The sequence below is a fragment of the Stigmatopora argus genome, chromosome 11 (genome assembly GCF_051989625.1).
Source record: "Stigmatopora argus isolate UIUO_Sarg chromosome 11, RoL_Sarg_1.0, whole genome shotgun sequence".
Lineage (NCBI taxonomy): Eukaryota > Metazoa > Chordata > Actinopteri > Syngnathiformes > Syngnathidae > Stigmatopora > Stigmatopora argus.
Genome location: NC_135397.1, coordinates 16748430 through 16768729, shown reverse-complemented (window position 1 = coordinate 16768729; position 20300 = coordinate 16748430). Strand labels below are relative to the sequence as shown.

The 20300-nt window shown below is 43.9% G+C and overlaps 1 protein-coding gene across 2 annotated transcripts in view; it reads right to left on the bottom strand.

Annotated features, from left to right (window-relative positions):
• The window catches only part of LOC144084519 (WW domain-binding protein 1-like), a 38257-nt gene that overhangs the window by 1165 nt on the left and 16792 nt on the right, over positions 1–20300 (bottom strand). For both annotated transcript variants that reach the window (XM_077613043.1, XM_077613041.1), the window contains one exon: positions 9141–9302. In XM_077613043.1, coding sequence (XP_077469169.1) covers positions 9141–9302 — 162 coding nt within the window. The remainder of the gene's footprint in view (positions 1–9140; positions 9303–20300) is intronic.

Below are 20300 nucleotides of genomic sequence, written 5' to 3'. Positions count from 1 at the left end.
CATCGTCTGGATCTCGGACCATAGGAAGAGGATACCTCTGGATACCAGCATGATTACAACTACAGCCAAGACCTTTTACGATAGCTTAGCTCCTGACAAAGACAATGAAGATGAACCTCAGGCACTCAGCCGCTAGTGATCCTCGTGGTTTATATATATATATATATATATATATATATATATATATATATATATATATATATATATATATGTTTATATATATATTTATATATATATATATATATATATATATATGTTTATATATATATTTATATATATATATATATATATATATATGTTTATATATATATATTTATATATATATATATATATATTTATATATATATATAGATATATATTTTCCTGTTCCTCATCCATTAGACATGCAGTTTACGAGTGCGTTGTGTGGAAAAAAACCCGAAGCCCCCCGCCCCTTTTGTGCCCCTCTCCCCTCGGCGAAATCCGCCCAATTTTAGTTAGATTAAACACATTTTATTTCTATTAAACCACTAGTTATGTGTTACTTTGTTAATAGATGGGGAATTAGAAGAAATAAAACATTTTTTTCCAATCCAATATCCTGTTTTTGGTGTTTTTTCAGAGGGCTGGAACAAATTAAATTTTTTTTCCCATTCATTTCAATGGGAAACGTCCGCTCGAGTTACGAGAACCTCGTCATACGATCTCAGTCTCAGAACGGATTACGATCGTATGTCGAGGTACCACTGTATATTATATATGGATGAACATCGAAACGCAATAGCGCTGGCTACCGGAAGCAGCCTATTTCCGGGTTCCGGTGCGCAGTGACTGCTGGGAAATATAGTTCTTGCACGCTACACCCACACGCTAAAAACATGTTTTAAAAAGGCAACGGAAGCAAAACTGAGTTCGGTTGTACTTTATTTAGACATTTTACAACTCACTCACGTCATCATCACCCACAAATCCCTCAAAGTCCTCATTTTCTGTGTCCGAATTAAACAATCCAAAAAGCCGGGTCCCCTCTCTTCGTTCTCAGAGTCACCGTCATTTCCATCAATCCATTCACAAATCGTAGCGTAAGAAGCCCGGTGCTGCCTGCCATTTTTTGTGAAGCCAGGCCAGGCATGGCATGGCATATATTTTTTTCAATTTCAATTCAATTTATTGGCAAGAAAAAAGCACCAGGCTAAGGGCCATGTAACAAGATACAGAAATGTGCAACAAAACGCGGTGTAGTCACTGGTTCACGGCCGAAAAGTCATCCAGAGCCCTCTTGAACTGGGCGACCGTCGGCTTCTCGACCACACTCTGCGGAAGCCGGTTCCAAGGACCGGCGATGCGCACTAAAAAAGCAGCCTTCCGCCGATTCAACCGGAACCTGCGAGGATACAGCTTCCAAGGATGACCAGGTGCGGGCGTGAAGAAGAGGTCGCGGGGCATGCTGTAGATACCGTGGAGGATGTTGCAGGCCAGTATCAGGTCCCCTCGCAGACGCCTAGCCTCAAGGGTCGGCAGGTTGAGTCGCTGGCATCTTTCCTCGTAGGACATTAAGCTGAGGCCGCGGACCATCCTCGTTGCAAGCCTCTGGACCCGCTCCAGATGCTGGATGTCCCTGGCGAGGTACGGTGATGCGGCTTGGATCCCATACTCGAGAATGGGCCTCACCAGGGAAACATACAACGGAAGGAAGATGTCTGCTGTGATGACGGCAAAGGACCGGAACATTAGGAACAGCACTCCGCGAGCTTTGTTGGCTGCTTGGATGCATTGGGCCGTTGGTTTGAACGTGTCGTCGACAATGATGCCCAGATCTTTGCACCGTTGAGATCGTTCCAGTTCCAGGCGTCCCGGTTCAAAGTCAAGAGGTGCGTCAGGAGGAGGCCCAATAGCCAAGTGACTGCATTTCGTGATGTTGAGCTGCAGGTCCCACAGGTTCGACCATCTCCACACATGATGAAGGCACCTACGCAGGTCCTCGTAGTCGCTCCGGGGAGCAACGAGCTTCACATCATCGGCAAAGAGGAGAACCCGCTGGGAGATGTGCTCTGGCAGGTCGTTTACAAACACCACGAACAGCAGTGGTCCAAGAACGGAGCCTTGGGGGACACCGCTGGGGGCGTTGTGAGTCTCAGAGTATGCCGTTGACTTGTACCTGAAAGGTGCGGCCAGCCAAAAACGCATCAATCCACCTCACGACCGCTGGGTGAATCGCATATGCTTCCAACTTGCGGAGTAGCAAGCGATGGTTGACCGAGTCAAACGCCTTGGCGAAGTCCAGGAAGACCAGGTCGGCAACTTGTCGATCGTCCATTAATTGAGTGACCCATTCCTCCATCATCAGCAAGTTGGTGAGGCAGGATCTCTTGGACACGAAGCCATGCTGACTATCGGAGATCGCCGCTGCGTTCTGGAGATGGGCCATCATGGACGTTTTGATAATAGATTCTAACATTTTGCAGATTACTGAAGTGAGGGAGACCGGCCGGTAATTCAACGGGTCTTCACGGTCTCCTTTCTTGTAGATAGGGCAGATGACGGCCCGTCTCCAGTCTTCAGGGATGTCACCTGATTGCAAGGACAGTGTGAAGAGATATGCGAGGGGAAGTGCTATGGTCGGAGCGAGTGCCTGGAGGACCCTCGGGTGAATACCATCCGGACCATGGCTTTTAGTGGCGTCCAGACACATCAAGGCTCGGTAGACTTCAGGAGGTGTAATGGCAACTGCAGGCATTGGGGGAACATCCCGAGCAAATGGGGGTGCTGGTCGCCCATCATCGGCTTTGTAAATGCCTGCGAACACCCTAGCAAAAAGAAAGCTTTGCCCCTCTGCATCCGTGACACCGATTCCATCAGCATCCTTGAGTTTAACCACTTGATTGTGTAGACGTTTGTTGGCTTGAACATGGGCAAAGAAGCGTTTGGGGTTTGCACGAGAAGACTGCGCTAACCTCAGTTCATAATTGCTCTGCTCTTGCCTTTCAGTGAACACTGCCCTATTTCGCTGCTGCTTGTAGACCTCATATGCTGCTGCCGTGCCTCGTTCCTGGAATTCGCGCCAAGCAACATCTCTGAGAGTCCGTTCCCGCTTCACCTTTTGCGTCGCCCAGGGTTTGTGCTTCTGGTGCCGTGGCATCGACAATGGTACTGAACACTCAGTCACCCGGAGTATGGATTGTTTCAACAATGTCCACAGCTCACCGACTGAAGTGATCTCCATGAAGGAAGTCCAGTCAACAGCCTCGGAAGCCTCCGCCAGTGCGTGATGATTCAGGGCAGAAAACCTTCTCTTCGGAAGCATCTCACTCTGTAAGGCCGGAATTGTTGCGTGCCAGTTGAACTTGAGCACCACATGGTCAGACATGGAGAGCGGCGGGAGGATGATGAGAGACGATACCGATGACGGGTAGCACGTGAGTACCAGGTCCAGAAGAGACGGGCGTTGGTTACTGCGGAAGCGCGTCGGAGCTGCAACATGCTGTGTTAAAAAGCAGTTATACACTGTGTCGAGGAGTGCCTGATCGAACCGGTCGGCTGATGAGCAGACGACATCGCTCCAGTCTATTGATGGTGCGTTGAAGTCGCCAATAATAAGGCAGTCCTGGTGTGATGAGACCGAGCGAATTGCACTGATTACGTGGTTGTCGTCTTCGGCGGTAGCTTGTGGAGATCGGTAGACTCCCAAGATAGGCAGACAGACTCCGCCCACAGTTATATTGCATCGCACAACCTCAAAGAAGTCGGTCTGTTGAGCAGCGGGAGGGAGAGGACAAAGGGAGGGCTTTAGCTCGCCCTTAGCATTGATGATAACTCCACCACCACGTCTGTCTCGCCTGTCGCACCGGAAGGGGATGTAGCCCACCAGGTTTATCTCAGCATCGTGCACTTCAGAGCTTAGCCAAGTTTCAGTAATGACGATCATATCAGGCTTGAGTCTTGATACAATACTGAAGAGGTCACTGAACTTGGCGATCAAACTGCACGCGTTGGTGTAGATGATGACTAGGGGTGGGTCACCCAGTTGTTCTGAGTCTCTGTAGTTGGCCGTTGCGGATGCACAGACCTCTTTCGCCCTTCTGACGTCTCGCTGCCAGCTCTGCTACAAGGTTGCGCCAACGAATCCTCTCCCTCAAAGAGTACTCCTTCCGAAAATCCAGTTCGAGATCAGGCCATTGGATTTTCTTGGCGCTTGTTAAGAAGGTCTCGACTTCAGATGGAGTGCCAAGAGTCATCTTTAATGGACGGGGGCGCGCGTCAGGAGAGGATGGTGGATCGCGTCCAAGCCTCACCGATCTTCCGAGTGAGAGAGATGCCCCGGGTGCCAGTGTCTCCAGGATCAACTTATATATATATATATATATATATATATATATACATATATATATATATATATATATATATATACATATATATATATATATATATATATATATATATATATATATATATATATATATATATATATATATACACATATATATATATATACACATATATATATACACATATATACACACATATATACACATATATACACACATATATACACACATATATACACACATATATACACACATATATACACACATATATACACACATATATACACACATATATACACATATATATACACAAATATATACACAAATATATACACATTCTTATACACACATATATATATATATACACATTCTTATACACATACATATACACATACATACACACACACATACACATACATACACACATACATACACACACACATACATACACACACACATACACACACACACACATACACACACATACACACACACATACACACACTAACACACATATATACATATATATATATATATATATATATATATATATATATATATATATATATATACATATATACATATATACATATATACATATATACATATATACATATATACATATATACATATATACATATACACACATACACACACACACACACACTGAGCCACCTGGAGCACCATGGGAACTATGTGAGGATGCTTTTCATTGACTATAGCTCAGCCTTCAACACTATAATACCGGACATTCTGGCTGACAAACTCTCCCACCTTGGACTATCCTCTTCCATCTGCTGCTGGATAAAGAACTTCTTAACCAACCGACCACAAACTGTTAGACTTGGTCCCCACCTCTCTTCCTCCATTACACTGAGCACTGGCTCCCCTCAAGGCTGTATACTGAGTCCTCTTCTGTACTCCCTGTACACTTATGACTGTACACCGACCCACCAGTCTAACTCCATCATCAAATTTGCCGATGACACCACTGTGGTCGGACTCATCTCAGGAGGGGACAAGTCGGTCTACAGAGATGATGTCAACAAACTGTCTTTGTGGTGTTTGGTGAACAATCTCACACTAAACACCACGAAAACTAAAGAAATAATCCTGGACTTTCGCAGACGCAGCACAGATCTGGCCCCACTCTTCATAAATGGAGTATGCGTAGACAGGGTCCAGTCCTTCAAATTCCTGGGGTCCACGTCACGGATAAGCTCTCCTGGTCTACCAACACCACGGTAGTGGTGAAGAAGGCCCAGAAACGACTCCATTTCCTGAGGCTACTCAAGAGGAACAACTTGGACACGAAGCTTCTGGTAACCTTCTATAGAGCCACTGTGGAGAGCACCCTGGCATACTGCATTACAGTGTGGTAAGCTGGAAGCACTGCAGCAGACAAAAAGGCCATGCAGAGAGTGATCAACACTGCCCAGAAGATCGTCAGCTGCTCTCTGCCCTCACTGGAAGACATTGCCAGCCCTCGCTACCTCAGCAGAGCCGGGAACATTGTCGGGGACTCATACCATCCTGGTCACAACCTGTTCCAGCCGCTGCCCTCTCACAAAGCACGGACAAATAGGCTTAAGGACAGTTTTTCCCACAATCATCAGGACTCTGAACCTGCGGTAGCACGACACACAATCCCTTCTGTGTAATAACTTTGGGGTCAGGTAACATGAATGACGTTGGGCGGTGATCTGCCTCCTGCTGGCTGACTGAAGGTAAGTGAGGGGACAGTGAAAACGGGGAAAATAGTAGAGTCGGGGGCTGCTTGCCGTAGTTGTGAGAGCTGTAGAGGATGGTGTACCCTATCGACTGATTTATTTTATTTTATCGTGATAACAATTTTAGTATTGGTCCATATATAAAGCGCACTGGATTATAAGGCGCCCTGTCTATTTTGGAGAAAATTTAAGATTTTTATGTGCACCTTATAGTCGTGAAAATACGGTACTTATTTTGGCCTTTTGCCGTGAAAGCGCACTTTGTGGAGTAGCACCACCAATTTCGTCATACGCAGCTGGGTATGATGACAATTAGGCTTTTGACGAGTCAATGATGATGACAAAGCCTATGTCTGATTAGAAATGAGAGATTAGAGAGAGGGGGGAGAGGGGGGGGGACTTTTTGCACGGCAACGCGCTCGTAACATAATAAACAAATTTAAATGAACTTGGATTACGATGCAGACACAAAAAAATAAATTTAATCTAGCCTTACACTAAACTTAATTCTAATTTTGTTTTAAATTTTGTTACCATTCTTCTCCCGGCCGGGTTGGCCCTATTTGGCCCGCCTCCACCCTGACTTTCAGATGCAACCTAGATGTTTGCTTTTGTATTCCCTTCAATATATTCCCAAAATGATGCACACAAATGTCCTCACAATAAGAAAACGCACGACAACTTGCCAACGAGAAGTAGTATATATAACTCTCGTATTAGCAATCGCCTCGCCATTTGCACTGACTAACGGGAGAAAAAAAACACTGAAAAAAATGCAACGCCCAGTGCTTGCAGAGACATTACACGAGGGAGTTGTGACCAGAGAGACAGTACACGAGAGAGTTGCAGGGAGAGAGACAGTGCCCATGATGTTCTTATGAGGAGCCTCTCGCGTCCGCTGTCTGCTCGTATATCAAAAATTGTCTCATATCTCAAGATAAATATTTGCTCAAAATTCTACTCGTATCTCAAATTGCCCATATGTCGGGGCACTCGTATGTCAAGGTACCACTGTATATTGCCAAACACTCGTGTGTAATGTTAAGATCATTATTCTGACTGACAAGTGTGAGATTTATCTTGATTTTGTAGGTGGGCGTGGTTAAACAGCTCAGTGGCGGCCTAGCGCTCTTTGTATTCACGTTTTGAACAACCATAGCTCGGCTCTAAATCAACATATCTACACCAAACTTCCTAAAGCCATTGAGAGCCACACAGTGAACAGGCAAGTAGGGGTTATTTGCAAAAACTCTACAGCTCCAACTAATGGCAACAAAAATTCAATCTTTTGACTTAGGCACATCCAGGTCATTGCAATTTGGGTTTTATCCCTTGAATATCAGTCATTGTGGTCACAAGACTTAACATGTCATTCTTTCATAATTTGAAGCCCATGTCCACGAGTAGTTGCGTGTTGCCAGGGTGACCCAGTCTTTGCCATGAACAGTAAGTAGTTTTTTCTGGCTATTGGGAAGCAGGTACGTCCACAAAATTTTGCATGTTTTTATTGTGGTTTGGGTTTCGTGGGGGGGGGGGGGGGGGGGTGACCTTAATTTTCTCCTACAAGCCTCTACATGCGAATGAGCGAATTTGCCACACTCCGAGCTGTGTCGGGTCCAGACATGGCCTGTGTCCGACTTGCGTGAGCGGTGCTCGGGCTCGTTCAGTACTGCTTGCAGTCCTAGTTAGTGCTGCAGTAGTTATTAATCTTTTAGATTTTGTAAATCTGAACTTCCAAACCTTTTTCCATTTTCATTTCCTTCAGGAAATATGTAGGATTATTAATGTTGCTTCAACGAGCCACAGTGAATCTTACGAAATTATTGGTTCTAAGAGTTTTTTCGTAAATCGGATTGTTCTTAAGTATATTAAGCCATATTTTAAGTTGGATTAGCATAATTAATTCCACAATCTTTACTACTACCCACAATTAGCCCTTTAAAAATTATAATGTTTACCAATTTTGTATAAAATATGTATGCAAGTGTATGCAAAAAGAGCAAAAATATAATACAATTATTTATTAAGCCATTAAAATGATGCCACAACATCAAACCAAACAAAACAAAATCGCAAGTCCAGCTCTTTGCTGTTGCCGTCTCTCCTTTTTCCTCGTTACTCACACGGCCTGCCTGACAACAGCATAAAAATATTGAAACACTAGGACCCAATTTGTTTAAAAGATGTTAAAAAAATAAAAAAAAAAGAATTAAAATGAACCAAAATAATGAACCCTAACTTCAAGTTATATTAGTCACATTGAGAAAAACTCAAGAATCAACTCTGTGACGGACGAGGGTCGGCACAAAAATCAGGAACTCGTTGCCAGAAAGACAAGGAGGGTCGAACCATGACTCACTAATTACTCTTTGACGTCAACGGCTCCTCTGCTAAATTGGCTGGCTTCTTAAGTGCGCTAACCTTGGGCATCATAGAGCCATTGCTTCCTGCTTGTGAATGTGAGGCCAGTGAGATGTTTAGAGAGAAAGCTAAAGGAAAACAACTTGAGCACATTTTGAAAGGAAGAAATATTGGATGCAGGAAGTGTATTGTAGTGTTGCTTGTGTGTGGCGACGTGATGCATGCTCATGCTTATTTCCTCCTACGGGAGCTGAAAGAAGTCGTTGGGATGAAAGAAGCTATTGCCCCCGTGACCTGACTCCAGATAAAACGGAAGATGGTTGGACAACTTATAGTCAGAAGTGGTTTATACAGTAGTGCAATATGTACAGTTATACAAATAAAAATAACTTGAAATTGTTCAGTTGCTACTGATTTTTAAGATATGGATGTATAGTTTCATTGTTGGTATCAAGTTACTGTATGTAGGTACAGTATCATAATTGAATAATTTTGCCACCATGATAACACCAACTACTGTAAGTACTGTATTTTATGAAGTATATGTATTCATATGTAATACATATGAATTCATATGAAAATAAAACATTGTAATACTATATTACAATAAGCAAAGCACAGATATCCAACTTCAGCATATTGGATTCTACAATGATAACTGTACTTCTGAAAACAAGCCTTTGAAGAAAAAATGTTTGACATTCCTGGTCAGTGGCAGTGTAACTAAGACAAAAACACTCCTTACTGAGATAGAGGGGAAGCTGAGAGTTGTTGTGAGCTTCTCTGTAGGCAATGAGGTTGATCTCATTCTGTCGGCGCTGCTGCTGGAAGCGCTGTTTTGCGCGCCAATGTTGACACAAACAACAGCATGTCAGGATGCCAATCAGAGTCCACACCAACCAGAACCCTATAAATTGACCATAAAATATAACAAGAAAGATAAATAAATGCAAATAACCATGATGTTGGGGAAATAAGTGCATTTTTTGTTTTTAATTGGGGTAGGGGGACACAACAACTAAAGACAAAGGGGGCATGGATGATGTCCATAACGACTAACGACAGAGGCGTCGCAAGACGACAGCAAAAGAAACAAGTCCAAAGCACAATTGCATTAATTCATTATTACTATCGCGACGGATCCAAGATGGCGGGCTGCACGGGTGCAGCGGCTCTTTGCTCTCCAGTTTGGTGTTTTGTTTTCTCAGTCTTATCGTTATTTACGAACATCTGCGAGGCAAACATTTTCTACAGTCGCCAGGATTTAATTACTCGGTAAGAGATGCGATATATCCATCACAACAAATTACCAACGAACCTAAAATATCCCCGAGGACATCTCGAGAGCACCGGGATCTCCGTCCTTTGCGTGTACATACACGACTGGTGCTGCAACAGTAGGATCATTAACACTCACTGTTCACATGATTTAGAGGTCTTGGCAGTTCGGTGCAGGCCCTTCCTTCTATCTACCTAGAGAGCTAACAATTGTCATTGTAATGGATGTTTACATCCCACCGGATGCTAACATTAGCACGACACTTAGCCTCCTGCTAGCGACTATAAACAAACAGCAGCTTGACCACCCCGATGGAGTCTTTATTGTCGCCGGTGACTTCAACAAAGCATGTTGAAAGACTGTTCTGCCTAAATGTATCCAGTATGTGAAGTGTCACACTAGAGGAGATAAAACTCTAGAACATGTTTATTCTAACATCAAACATGCTTATAGAGCCACGCCCCTCCCTCACCTTGCTGGATCCGACCGTCTCTGCCTGTCCCTCACCCCCTCATGCACCCCACTCCGGAGGCTAACAAGGTAACAAATAAAGATAATAAAAACATGGCCCCAGGACGCCCTTTCTCAGCTGCAGGACTGTTTTTCCCCGCACAATTTGGGAACTTTTTGAACACCACAACCTCCAGGACTACACGGACACTGTACTTTCCTACATCAAAAACTGTACGGACACTGTCACTATTAATAAACGTATCCGGCTTTTTCCTAACCAAAAACCCTGGATGACCAGTGAGACACAGGCACTCATCAAATGCCGTAACAGCGCCTTGAGGTCAGGGGACAAGTTACAATACAGCGCTGCCAGAGCAGACCTGGAGAGAGGCATTAGAAAGGCCAAGGCAGCATATCACAGAAAACAATCTGTAAGATTATATCAGTTTTTGTGAGCATAAAAGCATCGTTCTCATACAAACTGTGAATGGCTGACATGTCAGCATAAACACTCAACTGTCTGACTGATTAATCAATCTTAGTCTTGTAATTAGGTTGACATGTCAGCACAAACACTCAACTGTCCGACACTGATCAATTACTTTTTGCCCTGCAAATGACTAAAACGTATCTGTCCAAAGTCCTGCTGAAAACTGTCAGTTTTGCCTGTATATAAGACTCACTCACTGGTCATTCGGAGAGAGATGCAAGGACAACAGACTGTGACCTGGTCTCCCTCTTTCTTAACCTGCTCCTTAAGCTGTTTTACAGACCTATCATACTTTGGTGCCGAAGCCCGAGACCCAACATGCCAGCAATTGCCAGAGCGACGACAGACCGATAAGAAGGGCAAAATAAAGACTGTCGACAGTATCCTCCATTGAAAGGGTCAGCCCGACAGACGTTCCCTCGCCCCTCCGGTGATCTGGTGACGGGTCCCCCGAACTAGGGCAGGTTCGGAACGAGAAAGCTTGTGAGTTCACCCTTTGATTTCTGTCTCTGTAAAGTGTGATAATTTGAATGAATATTATCACTGCGATAGTGTTGAATGTTCGTGGTCTGGGACCAACGTACGTAGAACAAGAACAGATTCAGGGACTCCGCTAAGAGACAAAGTCAGGGACTTGTCTGATCTTTTCGGTAAATTTAGAATAGAATTGTTGTTTAAACTATTAAGTAAGTGATTAATATGGATCAGAAAGCAACAAGGGAGATGGGTTTGTTGCCAGACTGCAGAATGGAGATCGGAGGGTTGCCAGATGTGGGGTATGTGCGGATGCGTAGTGTGGGGGGTTGCCTGTGTCTGCCGCGATGGGTGGAAATGCATATGTCATGGCCTGAATGATATACATATTGAAATTAACATACTCACAGTCTTATTTGTCGTAAGAAGAGCATATTGCATTTATTTTTCATTGTTACACAACGAATGCTGCCCAGCGGAGTAGATGGCACATCGGCCTCAGGTTTCAATCCCACGTGCTCAGACAATCGCAGGGCACAAGGGAAGAGTAGAGTTTGCATGTTCGCATGTTTCTCTAGGTACTCCAGTTTCCTCCCACGTCCCAAACATGAAGTTGAACCCTCTAAATTTCCCCTAGGTATGAGTGTGAGAATGAATGGCTGTCTGTCTGTTTGATTGTAAAATAGTGTTTAATAAGAGGGGCCTTGATGTAATTGATATTTTATTCACGGGGTGAGATCTTGTAGGGAGCCCCAGATCCAGGGAGATTATCAGTGGTCTTGTATGTCTTCCATTTTCTAATAATTGCTCCCACAGTTGATTTTCTTTACACCAAGCGTTTTACCGGTACCCGGACATTTCTTCGATGGACACTTCGTCGCTGGACGCTTTGTCCCCGGACAATTCGTCGCCGGACACTTCGTCGACAGACAGTTCGCCTAACCTTAACCACTATTAAAGAAGACAAAGGAAATTCACATATTCTTTATGAAGGTAAATAAAACAGCAAAAACTCGCTCGACAACACAAACACATTAACATTTGGGCATGTGCGTACTAAATGGGCTCGTCTCCAAACGGTTCCTACATTGAGCGCTCCATTTTTAAAATAAAAGGCAATAAATAACATTATTTTATCAAAAATGTTATTAAAAGAAGACAAAGGAAATTCGGTTCTCGGGGGGCACTGAGTGACTCCACTAAATTACTATTAACTGTTTGGTTTTTAATCGCGAATTGATGTGGCTACGATTCTGACTGGATGCTATTTGTTATGAAGTATGCCAAAAATACTGCATCTCTGACTTTGATATAGACGCACAAGTTTGATTTTAAATCAAGCAATCTATTGTCCTTTCAAAGAACAAATTCTATTGACTCTATTAATAGGAGCGAATGGGCCTGTTCTTAAAATGTCCGACGAGCAACAACGTCTAGCTCCGTTGCCTCACAACGCGCATCCGAAATCTAGTCTGTATACACGATACCTATGGGAATACCAAGCAAAAAAAAGGACGGCGGCGAAGAATATGTGAATTTCTTTTATCTTCTTTTTAATAACATTTTTAATCAAATAATTTTATTTATTGCCTTTTATTTTAAAAATGGAGCGCTCAACGTAGGAACCGTTTCGTGCGTAGAGTGTTTAGAGACGAGCCCATTTAATACGCACGCGCCCAAATGTTAATATGTTTGTGTTGTCGAGCGAGTTTTTGCTGGTTTATTTTCTTTAATAAAGAATATGTGAATTTCCCTTGTCTTCTTTTTAATAACATTTTTAATAAAATAATTTTATTTATTGCCTTTTATTTTAAAAATGGAGCGTTCAACGTAGGAACCGTTTAGAGACGAGCCCATTTAGTACGCACACGCCCAAATGTTAGTGTTTGTGTTGTCGAGCGAGTTTTTGCTGTTTTATTTTCTTTAATAAAGAATACAGTGGTACCTCGTCATACGACCGCTCGTCATACAAAATGCTCGTCTTACGGGGGAAATTTCGATCGAATAATTTGCCCGTGATGCGGTCAAAATTTCGTGATGCGACCAAGCTAGGTGGCCATGGCATTTTTTCATAGGCGCCGTTTGAGGGGATGCGAACACAGATGCTACAAGCTAAAAGGAGCCGCTAGCCAGCGCCCCCGAAGCTCCCATGAGCTGGGGCGCGATCGCTGATAAAAGACTGCTGCTCGTTGGCAAGTGGTCGTGCGTTATTCGATTGTGAGGACATTTGTGTGCATCATTTTCGGAATATTTTGAAGGGAATAGTATGACAGCAAACAGCCCATCGATAGCGAACGTGAGGGTGGAGTGTTTGTTCCGTTTACGAGTGCGTTGTGTGGAAAAAAAAAACGAAGCCCCCCGCCCCTTTTGTGCCCCTCTCCCCTCAGCGAAATCCGCCCAATTTTAGTTAGATTAAACACTTTATTTCTATTAAACCACTCGTTATTTATTACTTTGTCAATATATGGCGAATTAGAAGAAATAAAACATTTTTTTCAATCCAATATCCTGTTTTTGGTGTTTTTTTCAGAGAGTTGGAACGAATTAATTTGTTTCCCATTCATTTCAATGGGAAACTTCCGCTCGAGTTACGAGAATCTTGTCATATGAGCTCAGTCCTGGAACGGATTAAGCTCGTATCTCGAGGTACCACTGTATGTGAATTTCCTTTGTCTTCTTTTTAATAAAATAATTTTATTTATTGCCTTTTATTTTAAAAATGGAGCGCTCAACGTAGGAACCGTTTAACGTAGGAACCGTTTAGACGAGCCCATTTAGTACGCACACGCCCAAATATTAGTGTTTGTTTTGTTGAGCGAGTTTTTGCTGTTTTATTTTCTTTAATAAAGAATATGTCAATTTCCTTTGTTTTTAATAGTGGTTAAGGTTAGGCGAACTGTCTGGCGACGAAGTGTCCGGCGACGAATTGTCCGTCGACGAAGTGTCCGGTCGACGAACCGTCCAGGGACGAAGCGTCCGGCGACGAAGCGTCCGTCGACGAAATGTCTGGTCACGGTTTTACCTATTGCAGATTCCGATATTGAGTTAAAACAGATGCTATTAATACAGGTAACGAGTGGAGACCTTGTTAGAAGTTAGACCTCTTTGACAGCCAGAAATCTTGCTTGTTTGTAGGTGACCAAATACTTATTTTCCACTCTAATTTGGAAATAAATTCTTTAAAAATCAAAGGATGTGATTTTCGTTTTTTTTTACACATTCTGTCTCTCATGGTTGAGGTTTACCCATGCTGACAATTACAGGCCTCTAATCTTTTCAAGTAGGAGAACTTGCATAATTGGTGGTTGACTAAATACTTATTTGCCCCACTGTATGCAATACACTGACAATTGTGCTTGTCTTGTACTGTTTTTTGTATAGGTGCGGAAACATGTATTATGGTAGTAATAATAAGTGTGATCCTACTTCGCGGTTTTTAGATTATCGCGGCCATGTCTGGTCTACATTATTCGCGAAAATCGAGGGATTAGTGTACTTACATTTTGTTCGAACATGCATATCTGACTCATTTAACAATTATTGTTAGGATCTCATAAGGATCTGACTGTGGTGCCGACAGCCTCGACTAATATTCACAACTTCTCACAGCTGCTTGCAAAGGCTTTCCTTTGATGCTAAATAGCTTCATTTCGGTGCCCTTCGTTGATCATCAGACGCGTCTGAACTGCCCTCTGTCCAACCTCTGTGCCGATACCCCTGGGAGGTTGGCAGCTTTAACATGGTAGATCGCAGGAGGTTGGCTACTTGAAAAGTAAAAAGTCTGAGCACCCCTAGTGTAGAACATTGGATAAAGAGACTTTTCTGTCTGCAGAATCCCGAACAAGCAATAATAATAATAATACATAAATAAATTGAGAATTAAATTTAATGGCAAGGAATATAACTATATGATTAGACACTTGAGTTGGAATGCAATTAATAGAGACTGGTATGTTGGATTTCCCTTTTGTGTGTACCTATGATGTCACATGCTGTTTAGAGCCTGCATTTTAAATCACTTGTCAACTCCTTATTTGTTGAAAATGCCTCCTAAGTGTCCTGGCATCCAATGAGCCCAGGAAAAACGAGACATGATGACAATGACCGACAGGTGACAGGGACTATGCTAAGGGACGTAGCATGCCATTGTGGCATAAATGAATCTACCGTGTGTTTTACCAAGAAAGAAGAGGCAAACAGACGGCCACAATATCCTTTTCCTAGGACAGTAAGGAGTCATAACCACTATGAATAAAAAAAATGAACCAGCATTATGAGGGATTTACGCTGTAGATACGGCCGTGAAGCTGGCATGATGAGACATCTGCAGGAGATCTAATAATAATAATAATCGGACATAGGCCATGTCGTCATTACCACAACACAAAAGCCTACTTGTCATCACACGCAGAAACTGCGTGTGACGAAATTGATGGTGCTTCTCCATAAGCTACGTTTAATCGGCAAAAGACCTAAATAAGTGTAAGTTACGGACTTGTAATTTGTCATTCCGCTGTTGTGGATACAGGTCGCTTACCTCTCGATTACCGCACACTGTCTGCCACTTACCTTCCTTCAAGTCAGCTAGTAGGAGGCAGATCACCAACCAAACATCTATTCATATGCCGCAGAAGGGAAGGGGGGATATGTTAGCGCGAGTTTAGATGTCTGATGGATGTGGGGAAAAAACTGTCCTTAAGCCTATTTGTCCGAGCTTTGTGGGACCTATAGCGTCTGCCAGAGGGCAGCAGCTGGAACAGATTGTGACCAGGGTGGTAAGGGTCCCCTATGATGTTCTTGGCTCTGCTGAGGTAACGCGGGCTGGCAATGTCTTCAAGTGAGGGCAGAGAGCAGCCGACAATCCTCTGGGCAGTGTTAATCACTTTCTGCATGGCCTTTTTGTCTGCCGCCGTGCTTCCAGCGTACCACACTGTGATGCCGTACGCCAGGATGCTCTCTACAGTGGTTCTATAGAAGGTTCTCAGAAGATTGGATCTTCAATATGGAACCCAGTTTGCAACGTCTCCAGAAGACTGATGACAACATGGTGCGCTAAAAACCTAAATATAAGAAAGAAAGAAGCTCCTCCTGCTTCTTCTTCTTCTTCTTCTTCTTTTTCACCTTAGGCGCATGAGGATTACCCTCAGCAGCGCTAGAGCTGCCACTGGAACACAGATTAGTTCATCCAGGGAGTTGCCCAGGCCGCGATGGTAGCGTTCGGTCATTAAGGCCGGACAGCGGAGCATAGGTGTTCAGACGACTCTGTTTCCTCGTCGCACAGGCGGCAGCGATCCGAGTCGGATTTCCCCACAAGGTGGAGCCAACGGAGGAGCAGGGGGTGGTGTCCACTGCGGAAACGAATCAGGTCTGTGCGGTCTCCTTTCGATAGGGTAAGTTCTTCCTCTGTGACTTTCGTAGTGTAGGTCTGCAAAAGGCGGGGGTGGGAGAGGGGGGAGTGATCTTCACGTTGAATGATGGCACGTCTTGTGGCTGCGTCCGGGGAGGTATGGGTTTGGTCATCTGACGAGCCAAGTTTAGCTAGGGCATCGGCCAGGTCGTTACCGCATATGTTGCAGTGGCCCGGGATCCACAGTAGCTGTAGTCGCTTAGGCGGAGGGAAAAGGGCGATGTCACCCTGCAGTCTCCGGATGGCGGGGTCTTGCGTGTGGGGGTTTCCCATAGCTTGGACCAGCAGTGATTTTGTTGGAATTATTGTATATAAGTTATCCTGATTCTGGTATGACTGTCAAAATGTTAGTTAATAGAATTAGAGTGTCTTGGGCCCTGGGGAGTTTCACCTTATTCAACAAAGAGGAACTACCCGTGGGGGCCGACGCCTGTCTGAACTATTGTGTGAGAGTTGCAGGATATCGGGAAGGAGACTATAAAGATGTTATCTTGAAGGGGCATATGGTAATGATCAAAGAACCTTTTGTAACTGGGAGAGAAATCTTCTCCTTTTGTTTGCTTGAAACTTCCTGTAACTTGGACACTCCCAAAACACAATAAGAGACTTGGCAGGAGGAGATTTTCTTCAGAGTGTGTCGAAGGACTGAGACGCGAACGGTCCTGAGACCCTCTCATTTTTAAAATAAAATAACCTCAATTCTCTGTGATTTCCTCTTTTCATATTGGTGATACAAATGTCTGGTGTTTAAACCTAACAGATTTGCAGTCACTGAGGATGATTGATGTCTGCCAGTCTGCTGTTTCCCTCAGCCAGGAGTGCCTCGGTCAGTGCCACTTTTTCAGAGTGGTAGGAGCTGCTGCGGGTGCCAGCTCCTCCTGCTGCTCCCATGGCGCCTCCTCAAGATTCCATTGATGATCCAATGCCTCTCGAACCTGACGTAGAGGACATGGACTAAAACTCACAATAACCCTTTTTTTATAATCAAACATAGAGGAACTATTTTCACTTGCTCATAAGTTACTCTGCTTAATCAGTTAATTGGATTAATGGCACTTTTTGCAAATATCTTTGCAATTTAATAATAGTAATAATGGGTTCATTTGTGTTACGCAAAGGTTGATTTAATTTAAAGTTGTTTTAATCCTAAAAAAAATAGGTTTATGGTTGTTTTAGTCCAAGTCCTCGCTGCCTGAATCTTCAGGGGGCACCGTTGGGGCAGTAGGAGGAACTCCCGTAACAGGTTTTCGGCGCACAAGGAACATCGTGATGGGGAGTTATGTCTGCTGTTTTTTTGTACAAGTATGTTTTTGTACAAAGACATGACACCGTCCAAACGATTAGCAAATTCGATGGCTTTGACCATGTTTTCTTCAATCTCCTGGACCCGTTGTTGTAAATCGCATGCCTTGTCGAAGATTTCCTGTAGAATTTTTAATGAAAGACCACGTTCTTCATCCTCGTCCTCGTCGTTGCCCACTGCCTCTTCTTCTTCACTAGCCGACTGCATCATTTCGATGAGGTTTTCATCATTTGAGAGTGTTGAGTGGCTCTCGAGCAGCGTTTTAACTTCCTGCGCTGTCATGTCCGAAAATCCTTCGGTGGCTACTGACTGAGCCAGCTCCACTGCCTCGTCAACAGCGGAGTCCTGAATCTCCTCAGGGGTAAACCCCTTTAAGTCCTCAGTGATTTTTTGGGGCCACAAACCTTTCGAGACGGAAATTATGGTCTTCTCTTTCATGTTCTTAATTGGATTCTGGATGTCCGTCAGGTATGTGGCAATGTTGTATTTGCATCAACAGTCTTTGGTGCTGCTGTTCTGATTGCCTTGGTCAATTGATGAAACAAGTCAGTGCATTGTGGATTTTGTGTACAGGGCCCCTGAATGCACGGATAACCCCCTGATCCATAGGTTGTATCAGTGAAGTGTTGTTGGGGGACAGAAACTCCACTTGAACCTAGTCGTAATGGAGGTCGGGGGCGTGTCCTCGGGCACGGTCCAATAGGAGGAGGACATTGAAAGGCAGCCCTCTTTGGAGAAGGTTCAGCTTCACGTTCTGGATGAAGCAGAAAAAATGCAACGCTCCGCTCAGTGCTCGCAAAGACGTTACAAAAAGGTAGTTGCGACCAGAGATATTACACAAGGAGTAGCGGGGGAGAGAGCCAGTGCCCCTGATGTTCTTATGAGCAGCCAACTAGAAGTAATATACTATACTGCTCGTGTTAGCGATCGCTCCGGCATTCGCGCTGAGTGACAGAAAAAAACTGTGCTCGTAGATATCTGTTATACACGAAAGAGATGCGATAAAAAAGACAGTGCGCTACAATGATAAACAGCCTCTCATGTCTTGGCCACCTGGCTTTCTCGCATCTCAAATTTTTTCTCGTATCCAGAGATAATTATTTGCTCAAAATTTTCCTCGTATCTTGAAATGCTCGTGTGTAGAGTTGCTTGTATGTAGAGGTACCACTGTACAGGAAACTAGCAGAAAACAATGTGCGATGAAGTGAATCCACAAAAGTTGAATCCGCAATATTTGAAGGATTACTGTAAAGGGTATCAAGATGGAGAGTCTTCTTTTACTATAATGTGGATAAAAGATAAACAGTTAGCGGGAGAACTGGGATACACACTATTCTCAGGCATGGAGAAGCAGCAAGTTCCGAAAGCCGCGGTGGAATACATTAAAACTCGGTTAGCGCACAAAAAGGTTTATGCTTAGTGTAACGTAAGATTAAAACTTATTTTTAAGTGTACGCATAGTAATATAAGGTCATTTAAGTTACCGTATTTTCACACCTATAAAACGCACCGCCCTAAAGGTCGCAGTCTCCATTGCGAGTGTTTCTTATCTCATTTTCTGAACCGCTTTATCCTCATTATGGTCGTGGGGGGTGCTTGAGCCTATCCCACCTGACTCCGGGTCAGAGGCCAGAGTACCCTGAGGAAACCCACGCAGCCCCGGGGAGAACATGCAAACTCCACACAGGTGGACGTGACCTGGATTTGAACCCAGGACCCCAGAACTGTGAGGCCGACGCGCAAACCACTCGCTCCACCGGGCCGCCCAGTTGCGAGTGTATTTTCTGGTTTTTGTCAATACATAGGGCGCTTCATTTGAAAGGGCGCGCTGCTATGGTTGTGCTAGCATGACACCCAGCATAGCACATAGCCTGCATGCTATGTGCAAGCATGACACACAGCATAGCACATAGCATGCATGCTAGCGTACGATTTAAAAAGGGCAACAGGAGCAACACTGAGTTTGATTTTGTTTTATTGATGTTATGTATATTCGCGAAAATCTAATTCAAAGTATTCAAACATCTACAAATCTGTCAAATACCTCATCTTCTGTATCTGACATAAAAAGTTGGCCAACAATGGCTTCCATAACATGGTCAGGGTCAGCGTGTTCGTCGTGGGGTTTCGTAATAGTAATTTGACGAAAGCTCAAACTACAGGGCTCGCCAGCACTTTCGCCCAGGCATGGACCATCCATTCCAAATCGTCATGTAACTCATGTGACGCTGCCTGCCTTTGTATGGAAACCAATATGTCGGCGGCCATCCGACATTCATCACACCCAAGCCGTTCGCAAAGCTGTTCCTCCTTGCTGTTAAATTGTGTTCGATCCATGGCTTTAGTCCATTTTCCAAACGTTCACACCATTCCATTGTAATTTACTGTTTTTGGTGTTTTTTCAGAGAGTGGGAACGGATTAATTTGCATTTAGCCAATTTCTATGGGAAACATGTATTTGAGATACGCTTTAAGCTCGTATCTCAACGTATCACTGTA